Here is an 18,700-nt window from a genome sequence, read left to right on the forward strand (position 1 = left end):
GCTCAGGCAGTGAGCGGCAGCAGCTACCACCCCAGACAACAACTTTCATTTATATAGCGTCTTTTAAGACAGTCAGGGCAGACAAATAAAAAAATCAGACCGTGAGGTTAAGGGAGGAGGCATGAAGCCATTCACCAAATGCTGGGTTAAAGAGGATCGAACGATCATCTTCAAGGAGGACAGAGAGAGCAGCTTGAAGAGATGAGGATTTGTGAACGAGTGCGAAAGCTCAGGTTCGACGCTTATAAACAATTCACCTAATAACCAAAATTTTAACAAAAAAAAAAGAGACCTATAGATTCTAAAAGCACGTTAGCATGTCGGAGCAGCTGAGAATGCGGTCTCAATCCCATTCTTTGGGATCCCATTGCGCGGCAATAATTTGATGAACGTTTGCGGCAGGAACAACCTCGCAACCAATCGTCGGACCGACATCCAGGAAGTTAAGGGAATCATCATGGTGCCGGCCCACCCCTTGAGCCAGGCCATTCCCACAAACCTAAGCAGATTGCAATCTAGGTGAGGCAGGTTGGGGAGGAATGTCAGAGAGAGAGGAGATGAAAAGAGAGGAGATGAAAGGAAAGGGATGACTTGCTGTCTAAAGTCAACGTCGACCTCAAAATGAAATGGTGGGGTGTTAAATAACCGGCTCCCCGGACAAAAGGAGGAACAGGAATTTTACGCTGTCCCTCCTTCACCTCACTGCGTAGGTGTCCCCTACAGCAAATCAACAAAACGGCCACTCGATACGCACGTAGCCAACAGCAAGCCTCCTTAAGTCATCTGGTGCGGACCGGATCTTGTGTTTTCAGCACCGGATCAGGGAAGAACTTTGAAAAGGAACTAAAATTTCAGATTTCTAGCAGCTGCAGTATTTTGTTTATTGTTTGGTGGCATTCACCGCTCTCCCCTCCCCCATTTTTGTTCTTTCATGGCATGTGGGCGTCACTGACAAGTCTAGCATTTGTTGCCCATCCCTAATTTCCCTCAAGCAGAGTAATTTTCGGGGCCATTTCAGAGGGCAGTTAAGAGTCAAGCACATTGCTGCAGGTCTGGAGTCCACAGGATCCCGACAGTGTAGGAGGAGGCCATTTGGTCCATTAAGTCTGCACCGACTCGCTGAAAGATGACCCGACCTAGGCCCACTCCCCTACCCTACTCCCGTAACCCCACCTGATCTGCATATCTTCAGACACTAAGGGGCAATTTAGCATGGCCAATCCACCCAACCTGCATATCTACACCCGCTGCCTAGGGAAAGCGGGCAGCATAATCAAAGACCCCTCCCACCCGGCTTACTCACTCTTCCAACTTCTTCCATCGGGCAGGAGACACAGAAGTCTGAGAACACGCAGGGACAGACTCAAAAACAGCTTCTTCCCCGCTGTTACCAGACTCCGATGCAACCCTCTTATGGGCTGACCTCATTAACTTACACCCCTGTATGCTTCACCCAATGCCAGTGTTATGTAGTTACATTGTCTACCTAGTGTTGCCCTATTATGTATTTTCTTTTATTTGCTTTTCATGTACTTAATGAGCTGTTGAGCTGCTCACAGAAAAATACTTTTCACTGTACCTCGGTACATGTGACAATCAACAAAACCCAATCCAATCATTGGACTGCGGGAGAAAACCGGAGCACCCGGAGGAAACCCACACAGACAGGGGGAGGACGTGCAGACTCCGCACAGACAGTGACCCAAGCCGGGAATCGAACCTGGGTCTCTGGCGCTACGAGACAGCAGTGCTCGCCACTGATCCACCACATGTAGGCCAGACCGGGTAAAAGCTGGCAGATTTTCTTCCCGAAAAGGACATTACTAAACCAGATGGGGTTTTTTTTGTTTTGCAATAATCGATAACAGTTGAAGAAAAATAACAAACAAGTGAAAAGCAGCACCAACGAGCGAGGAAGAACGAAGGCTTCTTACCTTTAACACTGGTGGGGTGTACAGCATGTCCTCTAGGCCGAGGTGGCAACAATTGCCCAGATACTCCTGGGTGAACTCCACAATCAGTTGCAAGTTGTAAAGACTGTCGGCCACAGACATGGTCTCCTTCAAGCAAACATCTGGGCAGGGTTAAAAGAAAAGTTAAGAACGTAATTGCTGCAACAAATTCAAGGAGGTACTTGGGTAAATTAGTGGAGAGACATCTGGGAGACCAATGACCCAAGAGCCTCAAATCCCACCTCCTGATCTCCTCAGTCAATTTCCCAGATGGGGCCACTCCAGTTACAAGCTACAGACACCATCCGTTTTAGTTTACAAGTGGAAGTGCTATACAGGAGTTCCTATGTATTGACAACACAAACAGCCCATTTGACCCAAATGGTCCATTCTAGCTATTGTGACCCACCAGAGACACCACTCACTCCACTTTAATCTCACCCGTGTTTTCTTCATTCACCATGTGTTTGTCTAGCTCCCCCAGTAAATGCATCTATGCTACTCCCCTCAATCACTTCCTGTGGTGGCCTGGTCCACATTGTCTGGCTGCAGAACCATGGATTGCAGACGGAGGCCATTCGGCCCATTGAGTCTGCACCGACCCTCCAAAAGAGCACCCTACCTCGGCCCACTCCCCCACCCTATCCCCATAACCCCACCTTACTTTTGGGGCAATTTAGTGCAGCCAATCCACCTAACCTCCACGCCTCTGGACTGTGGGAGGAAACCCAGTCACCCAAGGCCAGAATCGAACCGGGGTCCTTGGTGCTGTGAGGCAGCAGTGCTAACCAGTGTGCCGCCCACTAAAAAGTTAGGCGTCGAGTGCTGTTTTGGGTATGTGAACCCTTAATGCTGAGGTCTTAGAACGTAGTGAGAGAGGGGGAATTACTGAATGTATTAACCATTCGTTGCTCGTTATTTAAATCCCACCCATCCACAGCAACACTATAATAAATACTCAACAACCAGTCACCAGGCTAGATTGATATGGGATTCATCATTGTGTGTCCCTGGTGGGTGCTGTACTGGACATGCAAGGAATCTGGGAACGCACGGGCTTCCACCAAATAAACAAGGAAACCTAGATCATGGATATTCCACCTCCCGTGCTCCAGCCCAACAGATTCCAGCTTCGGACTTTGCGACTGGCTCCCTATATCCTCCGAAGTGGCCCAGGACAAACCGCAAGCTCACGGTGACTCTAAAGTGCCACTTCAAGAGCAGTCAAGAATGGACAATAAATGGGGCCGTGCCAGTACGTTATAGTCGCAGCAGGTCCTGTGGATTCATGCTGCAGGACTCCGCTGTTACACAAGCACAGGACTCAGGACTTTCTACCCAACTGGGTGTTTATGGTTCTTATGAGCCTCTTCGTTGCACCCCGTCAGCATACCCTTCGATTCACCTCCCCGCCCCCCCACCTAAATCAATCTCACGTCTTTACCTAGCTTCCATTTAAATATAATTGACGCTTTTCACCTCAACTACTTCCGGTGCAAGCAGCTGCCACGTTCCTATGACTTGTCAATTTAATTCTTCGCCCCACCTCAGGCCAGAGGCTCCTGCACTGCCCCAATGAAGCTCTAGGAACAGCACCTCGGTTTTACGATAAGGCACTTTTACAACCCTTCTGGACTCAGCACGGAGATTGGCGGTTTCCAAACCCGGCTATTGCTCCCAGATTTTTGGCAGCAGCTGTGGTTGACTTTGCTTTTTACATCTCTCTGGGCACACCGTTACTAGGCCCGTTACCATCTCCTTTTGCTTTGCACCCATCGCCCCTGGCATCATTTAACCCTGCACCCTATCCCAGAACGAAAAGGAAAGATCTTTCTCCTCACCTCTCCATGTGCTTAGAACCCAATCGCTCTGCCAAAAAGTCATTGCCCCGAGAAGATCAGCCGTTTGCGTTGTCGGGCCTACCCAGTGTTTGCAGCATTTTCTCTCTTTCATTCCAACCACTTTCCCCAGCAGAAGAGGTTCCCCCTCAAAGTCTTAGATGGATTTAACAGCAGATACCTTACCCTTATGGCCCTACGGCATGGCCTGCTCCCACCCACCCCCCCCCATCCCACTTCCCTCGGCCTAACCAAAATCTGAACCGAAGGAGGACCAAACCCAGCTCGCATCTCACCTTGTAAACGCAGTACATCTGGACAGTAGTGGTGGATCAGGGCTGCAACGGCACATCCATTGGCCAGGTCCTTTAGCTGGGTTACCGTGGGGAAGCAGGGAGTCTGTTTGGCCAGCACTTTGTCCTTCCTGTAGCGAATCTGGTCACAAGGGGTAGGGGGGGTGGGGGGAGGGGGAAAAAAAATTTAGATTTGGAAACAGCGCACAGTCGAGAAGAAGAGTGGGCTTGGGGTACAAGTCCACAGAAAGAAAAACAAGGATTGAAATAGCCACTAGTACGGTTCAACTTCAGAAGTAGGCAACACAAATGGATGAAAATAAGAACGCAACGGCAGACTGGGGCCAAAGCTAAGGGCCTGGGATCCCCAAGAAGTAACCTTATCCACACTATCCTTCATATCGACCTGGACATATCATGTACACTTTGCCAATTTAATTTTTTTTTTTTTAAACTTGTTTGGGAGGGGATTGGATGGGCGGAGGCCTGGGATGCGAAAGGGGAGTGGGAGGCGGGAAGCTTTACCTCGTAGATACTGGAACAGGACCACCATCTTAGTCACGTTCTCTCAACGACATTGGGAGCGGGTCTGGGACAATGAGGATGCTCAACGAGCCACGTTGTTCAAATGGCCAAGTCAGTCCTATCAGTTAAATACCTGCCTATTTGTGCCAGCCAGAGTAAAAAAAGTTAAACTGAACCACTTAACATTTGCCCGATGCGGACGGTAACAGTGGCGAGCTTCACCTCAAACAAAAACCAAACGCATAACTCAAGAATCTATTGCTGTTGGTGCCTCCATATGCAGCAGCTCACTTCAGGAGTTTCCCCCCCCCACCTTGCAAGAAATTTTAAACATTAAAAAATAAAGTGACCCAAGTGCTTGCAACCGAACCCCCACAAACAGAAAATGACTCCCTCGATCTGATTGGGAGACAATTTTCTGATCGAAGACTGCTCAAGGTTTCAGCTGCACTCATGGCTGCTGTAGTCAGGCCGTTTCGGAAGGGGTCAAAGCTGAAGGTCGAGGGTTCAGAAGCGGATTGACTGACTGCACCAACACCTTTTACTTCAGCCGCTCATATGGTGTGCAGCCCAGGCGGGGGTCCTCCTGATTACATTCAGGCATTCACAGGACGCCTCGGTCGAGCAGCGCCTCTCTGGGCTGTCTCAAGGGGGGGGGGGGGCCCCTTTCTTTTTAAGTCAACTGCAAATTCAAGTCCTTACAGACTCAAATGTGAACTTGTACCTTCCACACTGCGATCTGCCGCAATGCACGAAACCAAATCTAATTCACCTCCTACAGAAATCTCCTTGCAAAATCATTGAAGGGGAAACTAGATAGACGCCTAAGGGAGAAAGGAAGGAATTGGAGGAAGCGTGGATCGAGCAAGGTGAAGTGAAGGAGGTGATGGCTCTTGGATTAATCATAAATCACAAATACAGACCAGATGGGCCGAATGGCTTGTTTATGAGCTGGGAAATTTGATGTAAAAAAAATTATAACTGCGCAGGATTTACAGTCAGGAGTTCCGGTGGCGCAATGTAAGGGGCGTGCGCGGTGTGGCTCCTGTGAGAGGTTGGATGTTTTTGCCCCTTTTTTTTGGCCTCATGTGCCGTTTACTCCTTGGAAACTGATGAAAGTAACGGGATAGAGTTCTGCCGCTTTGCAGAGGGGCTGGTTTAGCACACTGGGCTAAATTGCTGGCTTTTAAAGCAGACCAAGGCAGGCCAGCAGCACGGTTCAATTCCCCATAGCAGCCTCCCCGAACAGGTGCCGGAATGTGGTGACTAGGGGGCTTTTCACAGTAACTTCATTGAAGCCTACTCGTGACAATAAGCGATTTTCAGAGGCACCCCGGGGGGAACAAAGCCAGGAATGTTTGAGCACAAACCCGTCGACAGAGTCGGAAGCTTCTCGGGGCTGACCGGGAGGCAAGATGGCGGCGTCGGCTTCTTCCTCTCCGTCCACTCCACTGAGGGCCGAGGCTCTCGCTAGCATTTCGGCGAAACTGTTCCAGAAACACCGACAAAACATGCCGGAGGATCTTAAAAATAGGTCAACGGAAGAGGCCTTGGCCCCCATTTGTGTGGTTCTGAAACAAAAACTGGCAAGACCATCAAAGTCCATGGAGTCATGGTTGAGAGCACGGAGGCGGCATTGTCGTAGTGATCGGATTGCCCAGCTGGAGTCCGATCTGACTTCGGTGGTTGAAACCAAAAAATCTTTACGAATGAAGCTGAATGACCTGGAAAACAGGTCCAGGAGGCAGAACATCCGGATTGTGGGGTTACCGGAGGGGATCGAAAGGCCACATCCCCACGGAATATTTCTTGGGCATGTTCCTCAAAATGATGGGATCTGCCGACGGTATCCACTGGTCTTCTTTTGTCCACCCTTGGGAATTGGCTAGGCGGCCATTTTGGGCGGCTCTTTTTGCGTGATCTCTTCGGTGTTCCTTGGTGGGAATGGTTAACTCCAGAGCAAGGACGGTCGGAGGCCTCCAATCCGTTTGGTCACATGGAATGTCAGAGGTTTGAATGGCCCGGGAATGGCAATCAGGCCAACATGGACAATTTGGGCTCAAATGTTATTCCGGGTCATCGTAACCTGCTACGGATATCTTCATAAGCTAGTTTGTTTACTTCAACAAAAAGGGTTTCGTTCAACATTTATGACTGATCATTTGCAGGGTGCAAAATGTAAAATGGATTGGGACAAGATTTGAGAAAACCATCTTGAACAACTTCTAAGGAAAGTTACTCAGTGTTGTTGACCATAGTTGTTTGGCAATAGACGGTTTGGTTAAAATAACTGCGTCCGGATCAAATTTAAAATCTATTGGAGTTCTGTCGAGTGCAGGCCAGTATGAAATCCTTGGCCTACAGGCGAGAAAAAATCTTAAAAGGAGTTGTGAAGAGTTTAAAGAAAAAAAAAACTCAATAATACAACAATTTAAGGCTCCAAGAAGCAAGTTTTAAACATGTGCCACTGGGCCCCAGCCGGTTAAACGCGGAGTCCAGGTGGCAAGTTTTGAGCATGTTAAAAAGGAGAAAGTTAGAGAGGGGGCGCGGGGGAAAGAGGTTTGTGACGGCATCCCAGAGGAAGTCAGGGATATGCAAGAGGCCGGAGAGCACACAGAGGATAGTGGAGGCGATGGGAGAGATTTGAAAATATGAATGATAATACTAAAGATCACGGCACTTCAAACATCACAGCAGCCTCGCTGTGTGATATGAATGTCCCACTCCATGACAGCACAGGATCAGATCCACGCCAGGGTGCCTGTAGTTCAAGGCTTGGCAAACCCACATTTATGTTACACACTGGGCTAGCTACGTCTAATAATTCCGCTGCTCAGTTTTCTAAATAAGTCACCTGCATCCTATACATTTAGGAAAAGGATTGGATGTTCAATGTTTCTTTCGACAATCTCAACACAACAACAATCAAACAGGCTTCAAGCCGGCCAGCCTTAGCCACCCAAAGACAGGCACAGCAAGGTCACCCATATGGAAAAGCGGACAACCAGTCACATGAAAACATGATTGTGTGCGTGGGGAGAAACAAAGTGCTAGCACAGGCATGATAGGCTGAATGGCCACCTTCTGTGCGATAACCATTCGTGGATTAATGCTCAGTAGAAAGTTAGCTTTCGGATGCCCTTCAAGAACCAGTCACACTTGCAGGGCCACTGAAAGAAAAATAAATAATGATAGGGGATTCAAAGATATGTTTACATTTACGTCCTAAGTTTTTGTTTGCTCGAGAGGGTCAAGTGAGACGACCAACTTTGGGACTCAAAATCGCAAAACTAGATTTACGAGGTGACACATTGGGTGAGGGATTTGAGAAAGGATCTTAAAAAAATATATAGTAATAAAGACCCCAATTAAGCCTGGACTACACAATTAACGGGATGGGAAGTAACGTGTGATGCAGTAAATGTAAGTCCTTTCGAACGAAAGAGCTCGGTTGGGCTGAACAACGTACCTCTACCTTTTAACGATCTGTTTACGAGGAAGGCATGGCACAGGAGCAGAGCACACGTATATTCAATTATGATCAAACTATCATGCCGAAAAACTCAACTTTTAACGAAGAAAAAAAAACAAATTCAAAGAAATTTCCAAAATTAAAAATCGGCCGACCGCTCTTAACTGAATAGGCTTACATCGATTCAGACAGAGGAAATAAACTTTCATGGCCAAAATTCCTTCAGCCGTATCGGAAACAGGGAAGAGATTCCCCTGCCAAATACAATACCAGTTGCTTGGCTGTTTCAAACCTTGCACAGATCAACATTGCACACACATGGAATCATTAATAGGTTAGAGTTCATTTTAAGAGGGTTAGTCGACCTTTCGCAAAAAAGGGGCAGGGTGGGGTGCAGACAAAACGTCAAGCAACAGAACTACAAGACAGAAGTCACAACATTCCAAAAGATGATTTAAAAAAAAAAAAATCATCATATCTCATTCTAACTCCTGGACTGAATGGTGCATGCAATCGGAATGGAGAAAGACAATCGTGTTCATTCGTCTAGCCTGTGGAATAACTGCACAGTGCACGGGAATACAAAACCAAGGAGGAATCTTATGTGACAGCGGGGGGAAAAAAAAATATGTCATTCCATGTTCGACTGCCTTATTCCTTTTTAAACGTACATTCGAAAAGATCCCCGCACCCGAGCTCGACATTAGGAATTTAGAATTTGGCTCCAAAAGAACTTCTGAATTTTTTTTGCTTTGCGCCAGATCACTCGGTTCCCTATGTTTGACGACGTCCAATTGACATCACTGACATTAGCTGCCATGTCAATGTATTTGGGATCGCTGGCGCCTTCCACCTTGTCAAGTCTGTTTAGATGTTTTGGGGGGGGGGGGGGGGGGGGGGTGAAGATAGCAGCCTGCGTCTCCTATACCTCAGCGGATTTCCCTTGCGTGCTGCTGAATTGAACGCTTCCAGCGTAGATACTACATGGATCGACTTCGCATTTGTTTTGCACGATCTTGGGGACATCACAAAGTGCCTTCTAGCCAATGGAAGTGTAATCACTGTTGCAATGTAGAAAAGGTGGCAGCCGATATGCACACAGGGAGCCCACACAAACAGCAATGTGATAATGACCACAATCTGATTGCGTGAGGTTGGTGGAATGGTAAATATTGGCCAGGGTGCCATGGATATCCCCTGCTCATTTTTAAAAATTGCACTAGCTTGTTTCATAGAATTTACAGTGCAGAAGAGGCCATTCGGCCCATCGAGTCTATACCGGCCTTGGGAAGAGCACCCTACCCAAGCACACACCTCCACCCTATTCCCATAACCCTACTCCACCTTTCGGACACCAAGGGCAATTTATCGTGGCCAATCCACCTAACCTGCACATCTTTGGACTGTGGGAGGAAACCGGAGCACCCGGAGGAAACCCACGCAGACACGGGGAGAACATGCAAACTCCCCACACAGTCACCCAAGGCCAGAGTTGAACCCGGTCCCTGGCGCTGAGACAGCAGTGCTAACCACTGTGCCACCCCACGCATGGCTGTGGATTTGTGAGCAATTTTGGGCCATGGACTAATGCCCAATCAGAATAGATTTGAGGCTGCTACACTTTAATTTGCACCTAGAAACCACAATCACCGAGGGAAGAGATTGACCCCAGTGGAGAAAGGTTTGCATCCTAATGCAATTCACCATCGAGCCATGTGAAATATTACTTCAGATATAATCAAAATTTACAAGTGAAATTTGAAGATTTCAAAGAACTCCTATGCACGCACCCCTCCCTCCCTAATTCCTTTTGAATGAAGCCTCAGGAGAGAAAACTTTGGGGGGGGGGGGGGGGGATTTCAGTCAACAAGCTATGGTAGGTATCCCGATATTTCGACTGCCCTGACCTATCTTATGACCAAGTTTTGGACACATTTTCCCATTACCCTCAACAGTTGCATCACTGAGGGACTCAAGGGGCCAACTATCACGGGTTTGACCTGATATGTGGAAAGAAATTGGGGGGGGGGGGGGGGGGGGGGGGAAGAACAAAAATCAACTGTAATTTTGATAAATGGATCCAAATCCTTTCCTTTCCAGACCACCCCATCTCTCTCAACTTCATAGTTCTTCCGAGAAATCGGGGATGATTGACCACGGCAAGACTTTTCCGCATAACATTAAATGGATGGGACAATGTGCAGAATATGCCCAGGCCCAGCCAGAATTGGATGGCTCAAGCGAGCCACTCCTTCCCCCTCCCCCACATTCTGCCCTCCCACCAAGGCTTTTAAGATGGGAGGGAGGCAGCTGACGGAACAATGGGTCCTCGTCACCCACCCTTCCGGAAAAGGTACAACTTGGGGGCAAGGGGGGGGGGGGGGGGGGGTTTGAAAATTGGACAACAGCCCATGTAAACTGCTCCTGGATGATAAAAAGATTAATATTAATGGTCACTGTCAGAGACTTTGAACAGGGCAGCACGGTAGCACAGTGGTTAGCACAATGGCTTCACAGCGCCAGGGTCCCAGGTTCGATTGCCGGCTTGGGTCACTGTCTGCGCGGACTCTGCACATCCTCCCTGTGTCTGCGTGGGTTTCCTCCGGGTGCGAACTGGATAAAGTTTAAATTCCTTTGGAAGAGCCGAGAGATTTATACATTTTGAACGGACCATCAACTTCTCGTCCAAAGCATTCGGAGCGAGGGAAATCCCTGGGACGGAATGCAAGTTTGGGTTGACTATTTGAAACTCAGGTTACGCTCATTCCGTCACCCATGAACATATGTCTGCTGAGGGGAGTTGTCCCACGTGACCTGGCCAACAATGGGCCTCTCAGTTCTACTGGCCCACCTCATGGCTGCTGCAGGGCCTTGGCATGTGCTTGCATAGCAACAGTTGCTCCACTCCAGAGTAAATCATTGTGCAGTGTTGGCAGCCTTGAAGCACTGTACAAAGACACATTTTATATACGATGGCTTCGCACGACTTTGCTTCTCAGAATTCAAAAATAAAATCAAAAACAGAGCTGCCTCTGGACCCGAATTGGCTCATGTCGGGTGACATTTACTCTGAAGAACATGGGGAAGCAATGAGGCATGGTCCTCCGAACACAATTTTGCCAGAAGGTCAGGCGACAAACTCATGGCTGTTATCCAACCAAGAGGTTAACTTGTGGAGTGAGTGAGGAAGTTGGTAGGGAACTACCAACTAAACAGAAAGTGGACATCTGGTCAATAAGATCTTTTTCTTTCCCTCAGGTATTCCACCACCCATGAACATATTTCCCCATATTCACCGTGACAGGTAACATAAAAAAAAAAGGGCCTTCCTTTGAAAGATCAAGGTTGGACAACATCCTTTGCTCAAAAAGCCTGGAGTTCAACACCAAAAGATCTCAACTATTTTGGTTAAAAGAAACTGCAACAGAAACTCTCGGAACGTCTCGAAGGAATATGAAGCCAACGTGGGCCTGGTGTTCAAAAAGGAATAAAGCAGTCCTCTCCTCGACCTGTCCTCCTTCAACAGCACCCACAAGACCCCCCCCCCATCACAAAATTAAAAGACACATTGATTGAACTAATGGAATACATTACCATCGGAGGCTTATTCTCAGACTCCTTCAAACAAAAAGCGATGGCATGCTGAATGCAATGGCAAAAAAAGGAAGAAGCATAAACGAAGTGTACTAAACTCAGCCACTTCTTTTTTAAAAAAAGACAGCCGAGAGCTGTCAGGTGATCAGCATGCAGCCTACATCAGGCTAAAACAGGGTGGATAAACGGACTGGTGTCTCTTAGTTCATTCCATTGGTTGCATTGACATTTGTGGGTCTCTGCACAATTTGCTTACGTTTTCCCCACTCCCTTGACCCCCCCCCCTTCCCTTTTCGCCAAATTATAATATCCAATTAATCATTTGTTCACCTAAATGTCTAACTGTGCGCCTACCGCTACCCCAAAATAAATGTATCCCCTCTGAAGTCATCGACTCACGCGGGAGGTAGGATCGCATATATTCCCACTGCGATCTCTCCCAATTCAGCTCTTCCTTACACGAGTCTACACTGTTAAGCGTTAGCCACTGATTTAACTCGGGGGGTGGGGGAGGGGGGGGGGGACGGAGTCATGCCTGATCCCAACGTTGTTTGTTTACACTCATTCCCCAAGGACCCACAGGATGACAATCAAGACTGCAAACCATGGGATGATTTGCCCGCCCTGCAACCCAATGGCTTGGAGCCCAACATTTGCATCTCTACCGACCGGAACGTAGGAACAGGCGGAGACCATTCAGCCCCTCGAGCCTGTTCTGTTACCAGGAGCCAGCCAAATTCAGGCTTGTAATGATGCTTCCCCCCCTGGTTAGAAATAGCGGCCACAGTCTGAAAATAAGGGGTTGCCATTTCAGATTGGGAGGAGACACAAAGATGATGTTTGGACATTAACAGAGATGGAAGATAATGTGTGACGGTTCAATGGGGGTAGAGATTAAACCATGATGTATTGAATGGAGAAGCAGGCTCGAAGTGTTGAATGGCCTACTCTTAGTTCCTATATTATGTTCTTAAAAGAATGCATGGGTTTGAGGTGGTGGTTTCTTGGCTAGCCATTGATGGAGAAAAATCAACATACTAAAAAAACAAAACAAATATTCTCCCCCTCATTGCACTAGTTTAAAAAAAAATTGGACTGGAGAATTTTCAATCCTACCCCTCGGCATTTGGTAGCTTCCTTTCCTACTACCCTCCCAGCAAACATGGCTCCAAATGTTGGGATATCGGTGACACTGGGAAGGATTCAGTTAACACCCATGTCCAGGTGCTCGAAGGGCATCAAATCTCAACCACATAGACTGGGGTCACACCTAGGTCAGGCATCCAATTCTCTGTTTCTCACCTCTCCCAAACTCAATCTGGACATTTCTGTCATAAAAATCAGATTTTGTTTTGAAACTCAATCTGGCATGCCTTGGTGGGATTTGAACCTCCAACCTCTGGGTTGCTATCCCGGTGCCACAATTACTCCACCGCTCGACCCAGTTCCAGGTCTCTTGGCCTTCCTGTCCATAAAAGAGCATTTCAAAGCATCGGCTCCATCTTGTTTACAGAATCACGGCACCCGTGCGAGGGGGTGTGGCGCCAATCTCTGCTGCGCGTTTTCATTTGGAAGATTTCTTTCCCCTCCTCGGACGGCAAACCGGGGAGCGATCTGAAGACTCGCCTCGCGAACCATTCCAATCCCCAATTGGCAGGGGGGAGATCGTACCTCACCACCCCACTGGGAAACAGCTCGGAATCTAACACCCCCTTTTTCTTGGACAAGGCCGCTGCAAGCCCTCGAACCCAAACACAGGGGAGCAGAGACCCGGGTGAGAACATCCACCGGAATGATCTAAGAGACACGCCACACAATTTAAAAAAGTGTTCGAATCTCAACAATGGAGGTATAGTATTAACATTCACTCTCAAAGCAAAGGATTCTGGGATCGCCAACAACCTTAGCTCAACGCTCACAAGATGGCCAGTTTAAAACGGGGCCCAGTCGCAATGAATCACAGAGAAAGCAGAAAATGTGACAGGACTGTTTTCTAAAATCTATCATTTAGGAAGTCTTTGTTCCTGACCAAACAGTCAAAATTCCTTTTGCCGCACATCATGTTGCATTAACTTGAAGACAAAAGCAACAAGGACTGATGCAGTGAATGAGAAACACCATTAAGGATCTACCCGCCCGCCACAGGAAGCATCGCGGGCGGACCGGATAACATGACGGACCAGTGAAAGATCCATCAACCTCGGGGCGGGACTCCCGCCCCACGTAATTCCCCCACTTCAGTCCTGCGGCCCCTTGACTGGAACCCTTACTCGCCTGATGCATTCGCCAGAATTACCGTGGGTTTAAAAAAAAACTAACACACCTCCCTCCAATACCACCAGCTTTCTTTTGAATGCTCGAAAGCGATGGAACGCAAAGTTCTTGGGCGCACACACACACACATACATACACATCAACCAACCGTCCTGGAATTAGTGACAGTTGAAGATTTAGAAGATGGTAGGCAGATTTTCTTTGATGGACTCGGGAGTCAAGACTTTACGGGCGCCAGGCAGGGTAGTGGGAATCAAAGCCACTATCAGATCAGGCGTGAGGTTATTGAATGGCGGAGCAGGCTCGAGGAGCAAGATAACCCACTTCTGCTCCTGTTTCCTGTGCTCTGATGAATTTCATAATCGGCTAGCTGTCTGGGAGCAGTTTGATTCACAGCTCGGCTTATAAAAACTGGTGCCCCCTCTCATGTGAGAGTACCTTTAAGAAATGAATGTTTAAGCAATGTACCTTTAAGAAATGGAGCCGCTGATATTACTGAAGTGATGTCAAGAGGGTGGGGGAGCTGTCCTCACTTCTGCTTTTGTTTTCAGTTTGAGAGAGAGCAGCTGAAAAGTGCTTGGCTGGCTTGCTGTGAGCTGTTTTTGGTTTCAGTTTTGAGGAAGAGCTTGGGTGTGGCTGTGTTTGCAGTGAGCTGGATCTGCTGTGATCTCTGCCAGGAAAGACTATCCGAGTCATTGGGGTGATTTACACTCATAATAGTAATGTCTTTAACCTGATGTGTTTCTGTTTAAAGGTGTTAAGTCTTTTGGAGGTTTAAAGGAACATTTTGAGGGATTATTTAGTGTTGTATTATTTTTAGGGTTACCTTTGGAGTAAGGGGTGTTAAATGATCCAATGTTTATTTAAAAAGGTTAAGTTGAATTCATGGAATAAACATTCTTTTGTGTTTAAAAACCCACGAGTCCGTGATTGTAATACCACACCTGGAGACCAAGCCGTGTGCTTCAAAAGCAACAATCCATTAAGGGGAGAGGCTGGTTGAACTCCACGATACATTTTGGGGTTCTGAAAACGCCGCTCCCATAACAGCCCCCAACTCCAGAAAATGTCCTTTCCCTCACGGACACCTCAACCTCCATTTCCCTCTTTTTAATCCACTTTGTTTCGTCTCCAGTTCTCAGGCAGTTTTGTTCTTTATCCTGTGGGTTGGGGATTGTGATTTGCTTTGTGAACACTCCCACGTTCTCTTTGATCATCCTCTACTCTAGGCTTTTCCTTTACTTTTGCAGATTTTGGGTCGGTACGGGGATTGAATTAGTGTTTAAAAGAAAAATAAATTGCGTCACTCTTTCTCTTCCACCCCTGCCACCATGAACGACCCAGTGTGTTTTGAACGCAGGATGCCTGCGCCATCTCCTAGTCTGCACCCAGTTAACAGATCTCAGCCAGAGCCACTTGTCGACAAGCTACAATTAGACTTTGAGAGAGTGTGGGAGGCCGGTGGGTGGAGAATCACAACTTAGTTTATTTTCACTCTCTTCCCCCCCCATCGCCCACCATCCTGACAGACCACTGTTTACCTCCTTACCCGGTACGGCCTACATGCAACTCCAGACCCATGGCAAAGTGGTGGAAATCGTAAATGCCCCTCTGAAATGGTCTCTCAAGACACTCCATTCGAGGGGCAGTGAGGGCTGGGCAACAACACCCACAAAAGTAAAGAACAACATGAATTTGTTGAGATTTGGAGGCATATACCACTCACGCACTTCCCTACAAAAAGAATGATGAGCCACGGTAGATTATGTATTTCATAGAATCTACAGTGCAGGAGGCCGCCATTCGGCCCATCGAGTCTGCACCGGCTCTTGGAAAGAGCACCCTACCCAAGGTCAACATTCCCATAACCCAGCAACTCCACCCAACACTAAGGGCAATTTTGGACACTAAGGGCAATTTACCATGGCCAATCCACCTAACCTGCACATCTTTGGACTGTGGGAGGAAAGCGGAGCACCCGGAGGAAACCCACGCACACACGGGGAGGATGTGCAGACTCCGCATAGACAGTGACCCAAGCCGGAATCGAACCTGGGACCCTGGAGCTGTGAAGCAATTGTGCTATCCACAATGCTACCGTGCTGCCCTATTTGATAGACTTTGCAAACAAGTAACCCAGTATTTACTGAACTCATCCCACCAATACGGTGGTAATGTTTCATCTGCTCGACCGGTTACATTTAACCCCGTAGCCTCCATTATCTCTTTCGCTGGAACACTCAGCCAGCGCTAGGCCCGGGATCCTGCGGTACCGCTCACTTCGCCACATCAACCCACAATACCATTCCAGCGAAGAGCCCAGTTCAGATCAACTGCAAACATCAATGGTCAGATTAACTCTTCGGAAAGGCACACAAAATAAGGAGAGGACGGATTCGTGAAGGCCCCAGACTGAGATTACGGCTGGCAGTGGAGCAGGGATCGAATATTTTGGGGGCCTATTTGTGGGGGGGCAGTTTCCCCCGTGTCTAGAGGAATTGGTGTGAGCTGCCCAGCCGGAATGAGTGCCGGTAATTACAGGTACAGGATTATGTTGGGAAGCAGGTGCCATCCTTGCCCGACCTACCGCTCCCCAGAATGCAGGTCAAGGTGGTATTGGAAACAGGAATTGGCGAGGGTAGGGTGTTGGGGATTTATTAGGAGTTAATGGACTGAAGGGGGGGTGCCCCGAGAGGAGAAGTGGAAGTGGGCGGAGGAGTCGTTCCTAGGGCCAGAACGAGCATGTTTTTTGAGGGGTGGAGGACAGGGGGGGGGGGGGGGGGGGGGCACGAATCATGTTCACATGTTTTGGGCATGCCTGAAGCTTAAGGGGTTCGCAGACGTAATGTCCGGGGTGCCGAAGGTGAAGTTTGCCCGAGTCCAGAAGTGGCAATAGTCGATAGTGTTGGAAGATCCTGGAGTCCAGGGACAGAGAGAGAGGTCGCCGCTTTGGCCTTTGCCTCCCTGGTAGCCCAGGGACAGATTTTGTTGGAGTGGAGGGACTCGAAGCCCCCGAAGCTGGGGGGGGGGGGGGGGGGGGGGTTTGGGGCAGGACAAATCGTGCATCTTCGCTGAATTTGTCTCAGGACGAATTAATAGCCTTGGACAAACAGGTTAAATTTTAAAAATCATGCCACGACGGGAGTTCAGGCTCCACAAGATCGGGTTAATCAGCAGTGAAGGGGTGTGCAGGCAAGTGTGGTGGAGGAATGCAGCAGGGAGGTGCTGGATTAGCCATGTCAGCTGTGGCAATATGGAGAGATATGCACCTTGACTTCCAGTAACTGCAGAGGTGGAGAGCAAGGCGTGTAAATCAGGGGTTCTGCTTCCCGTCACCATAGAATAAATGTCCCCCTATAGGAATGGAATATAAGGGCATGGATGTTTCATTGGGGTATGCAAGACATAAATCACAACACATCCATTCATCCATCCCCACTATGTAAAGTTCGCTTCCCAGTCTCTACATTGGTTTAAGAGCTGATTAGTTACCAGTGATAAAGCATCTACCATCATATTATCCTTTCTGAGGTAGTGTAAAGATTTAACATTGAACTGTTGAAATAACAAACTCCAACGGAATAATCTTACGTTCCGGGTTTTAAACTTTTCTATAAACACAAGCGGATTATGCTCCATGCCAGATGAAACTGAAAAAAAAAAAAGGCCATCAAGAGTGGTCTGAACTTTGACCTCCCCCCCCTCCAGTCTTGGACCAACCACATGTCTTGTATGAGGAAGATGACAATATGAGTGGAGTCGCTGCAGACTCCACAGCCCTGATGTACATCAGTGCCTTCAGGAAACAGGAAAGAACAAAAAAAAATATATACTTTTTCCTCGGCAAGGAGATGTAAACAAAGTATTGTGAGCAGGTGACACAAAGAGGGAAGCAAGGGCAAACATTACCTGAAAATCGGTTTGAAGGAGTTGCGAAAGCCGATTTAGTCACATATGTTTAAGACGGAGGGAGCAAACAAGAGAACAGGGAGAGAGAGCAGGAAGGTGAGCCTGCAGTTTTGGGATTAAGACCAACATTGATATGATAGAGGACAATGGGAGTCCTTTCACTAAACCTAGAATCAGCCGTCAGCGCACAAGAAACGGCCAGAGCTAAATTTAGTTCTAACTTCCCTCGTCTAGATTTGGCGTAGGAGTGCCAAATCCATCACAGTCACACGTCCTCACAAGAACAACGAGCATCAGCACTTAATCCTCAAGAGTAGTCCGGCAGCTCCTGATTCTAGGTTTAGGGAAATGGCTCCCATTGTCCTCGATCGTATCCCGGCCCTGGGTCACTGTCCGTGTGGAGTTTGCACGTACTCCCTGTGTCTGCGTGGGTTTCACCCCCACATCCCAAAGATGTGCAGGGTAGGTGGATTGGCCGTGCTAAATTGCCCCTTAATGGTGGTAAAAATAATAAATAAATAATTGGGTACTCTAAATTTTTTTTAATTTTTAATTTTTATTTAAAAAGAGTAGTCGCTCGGCCAGTAGTTATTTCTGGATCCAATGCCTTCGCATATAATGAGGCAATTTATATGCGGAGATGAAAGGTTGCAAGGAGACCAGGTGTCCAAAATAAATCGGTGCCGATTGAATAAACTGGGATTGTTCTCCCTGGAGAGATGGAGGCTGATGGGTGTTAGAAGTTTTAAAAATTATTCGGGGTATAGATCAGGTGAACAGTTGGAGGCTTTTTCCCAGGGTGGAACTGACAATTACAAGGGGGCACAAGTTCAAGGTGAGGGG

General features: G+C 47.9%; 1 protein-coding gene across 5 annotated transcripts in view; it reads right to left on the reverse strand.

Annotated features, from left to right (window-relative positions):
• The window catches only part of camsap3 (calmodulin regulated spectrin-associated protein family, member 3), a 210,047-nt gene that overhangs the window by 61,028 nt on the left and 130,319 nt on the right, over window positions 1-18,700 (reverse strand). For 3 of the 5 annotated variants that reach the window (XM_038785076.1, XM_038785073.1, XM_038785077.1), the window contains 3 exons: window positions 11,675-11,722; window positions 4,087-4,225; window positions 1,935-2,074 (listed from right to left, as the gene is read on the reverse strand). In XM_038785076.1, coding sequence (XP_038641004.1) covers window positions 1,935-2,074; window positions 4,087-4,225; window positions 11,675-11,722 — 327 coding nt within the window. The remainder of the gene's footprint in view (window positions 1-1,934; window positions 2,075-4,086; window positions 4,226-11,674; window positions 11,723-18,700) is intronic. The other 2 variants (XM_038785074.1, XM_038785075.1) reach the window with 1 other exon arrangement.

This window comes from Scyliorhinus canicula, chromosome 25 (genome assembly GCF_902713615.1).
Source record: "Scyliorhinus canicula chromosome 25, sScyCan1.1, whole genome shotgun sequence".
NCBI classification, from domain to species: Eukaryota; Metazoa; Chordata; class Chondrichthyes; order Carcharhiniformes; family Scyliorhinidae; genus Scyliorhinus; species Scyliorhinus canicula.